General features: G+C 40.1%; 1 protein-coding gene across 2 annotated transcripts; it reads left to right on the top strand.

Moving 5' to 3' along the window:
* LOC125740886 (myosin-7-like) lies at positions 1-5,655 on the top strand. Of its 2 annotated transcripts, XR_007397802.1 has the most exons (7): positions 1-292; positions 872-1,018; positions 1,254-1,298; positions 1,493-4,158; positions 4,263-4,335; positions 4,464-4,559; positions 4,649-4,804. XR_007397802.1 is itself a non-coding variant. In XM_049012689.1 (4 exons), the coding sequence occupies exons 1-4, from the start codon at positions 3,958-3,960 to the stop codon at positions 4,938-4,940; spliced, it is 687 nt and encodes a 228-aa protein (XP_048868646.1). In that variant the 3' UTR covers positions 4,941-5,655. The 2 variants fall into 2 exon arrangements, 1 of the variants encoding a protein (XP_048868646.1); XM_049012689.1 differs by lacking the exons at positions 1-292; positions 872-1,018; positions 1,254-1,298 and having other exon boundaries at positions 3,958-4,158; positions 4,263-4,373; positions 4,662-5,655.
* The last annotated feature ends 507 nt before the right edge of the window (positions 5,656-6,162 follow it).

Below are 6,162 nucleotides of genomic sequence, written 5' to 3' on the forward strand. Positions count from 1 at the left end.
TCTATCCCAGATGCTACAGGTGGAAGGCAAGGAACAGCTTAGGATGGGGCACCAACCCATCTCAGGGCACACTCATATACACACCATTCATTCACACCTATGGGCTATTCGGCAACCACAGTCAGCCACAGCATATTTTGGGACTGTGGGGGGATACTGGAGTACCTGGAGGACAGCCCATGAGGACACAGGGAGAACATGCAAACTCCCCACATGTGGAACCCTGGCAGAGACTCAAACCCAGCTTCCAGAGATGTGAGGCAACAATGCCAACCACTGGACCACCCCTTGGGTAAGACAATGAAGTGAAAGATTCAGTAACACTTTACTTGATGGGGCACAAATAATGTACAAATTAATCACAAAGTCTTATACATACTGATCTCGTGTTAATTCATCATTAATGAATTATGATGCACGTTTTACCTCAAGTAGTTACTATATTTGTTACTATATCTGTTAATTCCTTTGAGAATTATTGAAGGAATCATTGAAGGAACTATATAGGACAAACTGAAGGAACAAGTAATGAATAACAGAAGTATAATATTGGTCTCATGTTTGTTCATCATTAATGACTCATGAAGCATCTTTTGTCTCAAGTACTGACAACATGTGTCTATGATTTGTTCACGATTTGTGCTTCAGTAGGAACTAAGTTATCACTAAGTATTTGTGCCCCATCGAGTAAAATTTAATGAAAATGGTTCAAAACACCAATGAAGAAAATATGTAGTACAGCCCACAAAATATCTATTGCAATCATAGGCTACTTTTTTCCAGGGCTCTGCTAATATGTATAGGCAGCAAGCCTATCACCAATTAGGCTCCCGACATAGATTATACTGCTGTTTTCTCCCTCTCTTATCAGCCTACACACTCCCCTCCTTCTTCAGCTCTACCAAACACAGGCACATAGACAGACACATCCTCCTGGGATGTCATTCCTAAATATGTGAGCACAGCCCATTTATAAACAGTGAAGAAGGGCCGAGATCACTCACTGTTTCATCTCATGGTAGGCTATGACTGGATTTTGCAATATTTACTGTTTCTATTTGCCACGGAGCGGGAAAACGGCAATGTGCATGTGTTTAAAATGATTAGATGCAGACTCTGGCAGGAAGCTGAACTTTAAACATTTCAGTGGCAGTACTGAGCTGCTCATATTCTCCTATGCTGCCATCTGCAGTCAAATCTCTGATTTCAGTAAAGCATTTTTAAAGTCTAACTTGACTTTTTTAACTCCGCAGAGTTACAGTGCTGAACGTCCTACCACACACTTCGTAACGGTACCAGTACGCAACGTATCTTTCTCCTCCGTTCGTTCTGATTAGTCGATTTTGATTAGTCGATTTTGCTCAAAGACATCTTATGTATTTTGTATGTATTTCAAAATTCAATTTACTGTAGTACATTTAATCAGGTTATGGTTGTTGGTATGTTTAAAAATTTTTTCAAAGTAAACCTTTTGGTCCGGTAAATATGGCAGATTCCCAGACGGCTGAGTCCGGGGTAGCGGCCCCCCACCTGAGGATGTCAGAGAAGCAGCATCTGGGGGCACAAACGCGCCCCTTCGTCATGAAGAAGGAGGAGGAGTATGTGAGAGTCAACATCCTCAGCCGAGACGGAGGTGTAGTTACTGCTGAGACTGAGAAAGGGAAGGTAGGATCTTCTTTCTCGCAGTACAGGCACCGCTGTTGCAGTTTCATTGTAAGGAAATTGAAATGCACTGTTAGTATAGGGATGTGAAAAGGGATGTACAACAATGAAACTGATGAAATTATGTCCCTTTAACAGACACTCGTTGAAAGAAGTGATGAAGAAAACCATTTAACCATAAATACCTATTACTGGAGCACCAAATAACAATGTCTAACAAGTTTTTAATTATTTTTTTTCCAAAATTTGACCCTCCCTTTTTAAAAAAGAAATAATAGACCTCTATCTAATGGCTGAGCTGTCAGTTTACGGTGAATAGAAGCTGAAAAATCGCAGAATTTTTAACAGTATTCCTGAAATAATCATTTTAATCTCTCGTTAGAACCCTGAAACAATATATTGTTTTTTTTTGCACTCCATCAACATGAATTTGGCCTACAAACGTCTCATCAATTACAATGGCACACAGGTCTGTATGTACTGACATGCTGCATCATACAGCATGTCTGGTTCCTACGAATCAAGGGGGAGCACAGCATTGCTACCCTTTCCTCTGCCATTATAAAAATTGATGTCCATCACTAAGAATGAAAGCAATGAAGGTCTCACTACACTGCAGTACGTTTCCCTGTAATATACATATCCATACTAAGGCATATGTTAACGCATAAGATTGTTTTTTAATAATATAATCTAATTTCTTTGCTTGTTCACCCTTTACTGACATCAACCACGCAGTTGAGCATGTTTTTGTGAAATTCTGGCACAATTTAGTATCATATTCCTATCCTTTAAAGAATCTACTGTACTATATAAAAAACATCATGTTGTGCCCCTAACCTAACAAATCCCCACTTTATGCCCTAATGTTTGGGGAGTGATCTGTGGTGATGCACTTGTCCTCGGAGCGGGGAAAGTGCAGGCACTGTAGCTGTGTTAGAATAAGATTCCCTTTATGCAGATTGATTAAGGGGGGTTGGAGCCCCACACCAATCAGGATGCTGGGCAGATTTGTTTTCTTCCCATAGGTTTTTTCACTGTCAAAGTCAGCTCTACTGCATGGTTTAGAAGTCAGTTAAAGGGTCATGACATTCAGTTTTAAAACACTTTCATAGACTGTATTATTTTCATAATTTTCAATATCATGTTTTCTTTTCGTATGTTTTTTTTTACCTTCCAAAAACAGAGTTACACAAATTGAACAGAAAATATAAATATTAAATACAATTACAGTTACGGACCAGCTGTGGGCCCCCCACCTGCCGGGCGTCGTGTGTTATGCCGGACAAACCTGGTAGATCTAAATGTAGAGTGAGGTTGTGCTGGGAGTGACTGGTAGAGGCCAATTGTTGTAGGGTTTAACATTAGAAAATGCCTATAATTTGATTTGTTGCTGTGTTTTTTCCTTGACTTCCCCATGGCTGATTGCTCTTATTTAATTAGTGCAATTGTGAGCACAGTTAGCAAACATCCCATATTGAAAAGATTACAGGATGCGATTTGTCCTATATTTATTCTCATTGAAAGTGGAAACCCCAGTTGTTTGTAATCAATTGCATTCTCTATGTTGGACTGGATGGCAATACTTCAAGAAGTGAAATGAGTTTGCAGCTGCAACAACTTGAAACGCTCAAGTAAAGTACAAATCTAAAAAAAAAAACTACTGAAGTACCATAACAAAGTATTTGTATTTCAATACTTCACACCTCTGCTCCGGAGGCCAATCAGAGTGCAGCACTGGCATTTGTGGAAACAAGAACTTCGGAGTGGGAGAAGTTTGATGTGGCCGATGAAAATGACATTCGATCAGTCTCAAAGACATTCTGGCAGGTGATTCTGAAGGGAGAAGCAGGGCTTTCCCCCGTTGAGTACAGCAGGGATGGAGTACTATTGACCTCAATAGTCGGATGATGGAAGGAGCACTTTGAGGACCTCCTGAATCCTGCTGAAACGCCTTCCATAATGGAAGCAGAGTCAGACGATTGGAGGAGCACTCGGCCATCACTAGGGCTGAAGTCATGGAGGCAGACTGGGCGAATGATAGGCCGGATTGGTGCAGCAACAGCAGTTATGTGGATATTGTACTGGTCTGTCGTGGTGAAGAATGAAGTGTCGAAAGGTGACACTTTCAATTTACTGGTCGACCTATATTCCTATCCCTCTCCTAAAGTCATGATCGTTGGGTAAAGACCAAAAGAATACAAGAGGTAGAAATTAGCTTCTTTCACATAGCATCTGGACTCACCCTTATAGATAGGGTGAGGAGCTCAGACATGTGTGAGGGGTTAGGGGCGTATGCCAGGCATCTCAGTAACATATAACTCAGTCAGTGGAGGACAAAATATAAGACTGATGGAGCAGGACACCAGCGCTCACCTGGAGCGCATGAAGAAAAACATGGAGCAGACGATCAAAGACCTGCAGCACCGGCTGGATGAAGCTGAGCAGATTGCAGTGAAGGGGGGCAAGAAGCAGGTGCAGAAGCTGGAAGCTCGGGTGAGAACTTTCAACATGTGGTCACCGATGGTGGAGTTTACAAGCTGTTTGGTTTTTGTCAACATTATAAATGTTTCCATAGTCAATTTTATGACGTGTTACAGGTAAGATATCTGGAAGCGGAGATGGAGGCAGAGCAGAGGAAGAGTGGCAACGGTCTGGAAGGAATCCGCAAATGTGAGCGACGCATTAAGGAGCTCACCTACCAGCTGCTGGCAAATATACTTTATGTTAGCAGTCTGAATATGCATGGTGTTGAATTAACACGTTGCATTAATAAAATGCATTTCACCTGATGTTCACAGAACGAAGAGGACCATGAGAACATGGCTTGTCTTCAGGACTTGGTGGACAAACTGCAGCATAAAGTGAAGACCTACAAAAGAGCTTCAGAAGAAGCTGTTAGTAGTTCACTTATATTTTGTTAGTTTTCTGTCTTTCTGCTCACATCACTGATTTTCAGGTCACACTAAACTGTTCTGATCTGTAGTTCTGTGACCCAGGAGGAACAAGCTAACACCAACCTAGGCAAGTTCCGCAAGCTGCAGCACGAGCTGGACGAAGCCGAGGAGAGAGCCGACATCGCCGAGTTGCAGGTCAACAAGCTGCCTTGCTGGACTTCACTGGGCAAGTTTACTAATCTCAAATCCACAGATGATATAGGATATACAGAATGGAATATACACCAAATGTTTCCAGCTGTGCTATTGCAGTCTTTGAAATACTACATTTTCAAAAAATCTCATCACAATCTTGCCACAGTACAAACAGTAGAACTCTAAGTAGGTACATAGTGGTTGAAAAATAATGAAAAATTAATTTTACGCACCAGATTTTTATATTCCATTGGCTCTGCTAGATATATTATGTCGTTCACTTAAAACTAAGAGATGTTTTTATTGTATAATAAAGAATATTTTGGGAAAAGGCAGCAGGTAAAGCAGTTATTCTGTATTAATTCAGTATATCTTTGTATAAATGTTTGTATAACAGTTGTTATGGATGTATTGTAATGTCTTACATTACAATACACTTCTGTTGATATTCCACTTATGCTGCTTTAGATAATAAGAATGATCACAGAAATAATCTCCAAAGACATGCATGCATTGCTATGCATTCATGAAGCATCCTGAACACAATGTGTATGTACTGATCTACAATATATGATATTATTGAAGGATACTCCTCTTAGTAGACATATAGATGCACAGTAATAAGTCAACAGTTTTTATTTATCTATTTCAAGCCGCGGGATAATGGATAAATGTTTATACATTGAAAAGTTGGACGAGTTCATTTTCAGTCTTTGTCAGTTGTTCAGAGATGTACTGACAGTACTTACTTGGGCAATAATGCAGTTTGAATGTGATATTTTATAGTCATAGTTATTCCTGGCTTGTTTTCTTCTTATTCCTAATTTGTTTTTCTATGCATCTTTCATGTCACAGAAAAGGTTTGATGAAGAGTGAAGCCCTCTGATGGACCTTTCTGAAACTTGTTTATTGTGCATTTGTTACCGTCTACTCCTTCTTTACTAAGCAATTCTGTAGAATACAGACGCTCCTCTACTTACGAACGAGATACGTTCTGAATGGCCTTTCGTAACTTGAAATGTTCGTAAGTCATTATTCAACATCATTTTAAGGGTATACACAAGTACAAAGAACTAGGATGCTAGGAGTACGCATGTTACACTACTGCACGGTGGGAGTAGCAGCCAGAAGTTTTACTAGTCGGAATTGACGCGCAGAAAAAAAAAATTATGTTGCGGACAGGAAACGGGAGCCCAGTGAACACATTTTGGACTTACAGTGCTCTTCTGTCGTATGTTTGTCGTAAGTTCGTAAGTAGAGGAGCGTCTGTAAACTTAAATGGTAGATAAACCTATTGGTGCTTTTTCGTTCTTCTAACACTAATGCTTGTTGGTTCTCCTTAATATCAAAATTCTTAGTGATGCTAAATAATAAGTCACTCCCAATGTGTTTTCAGAATGATTGGAGG

The sequence above is a fragment of the Brienomyrus brachyistius genome, chromosome 4, assembly GCF_023856365.1.
Source record: "Brienomyrus brachyistius isolate T26 chromosome 4, BBRACH_0.4, whole genome shotgun sequence".
NCBI lineage: Eukaryota > Metazoa > Chordata > Actinopteri > Osteoglossiformes > Mormyridae > Brienomyrus > Brienomyrus brachyistius.

What these genes read in the sequence shown, in the direction of transcription:
- LOC125740886 (XM_049012689.1), top strand. Translation starts at nt 3,958, where the DNA reads ATGCCAGGCATCTCAGTAACATATAACTCAGTCAGTGGAGGACAAAAT. An exon ending in AGCTCACCTACCAGCTGCTG is followed by an intron (nt 4,374 to 4,463) that starts GCAAATATACTT and finishes TGATGTTCACAG; the next exon opens with AACGAAGAGGACCATGAGAA. An exon ending in AAAGAGCTTCAGAAGAAGCT is followed by an intron (nt 4,560 to 4,661) that starts GTTAGTAGTTCA and finishes TCTGTGACCCAG; the next exon opens with GAGGAACAAGCTAACACCAA.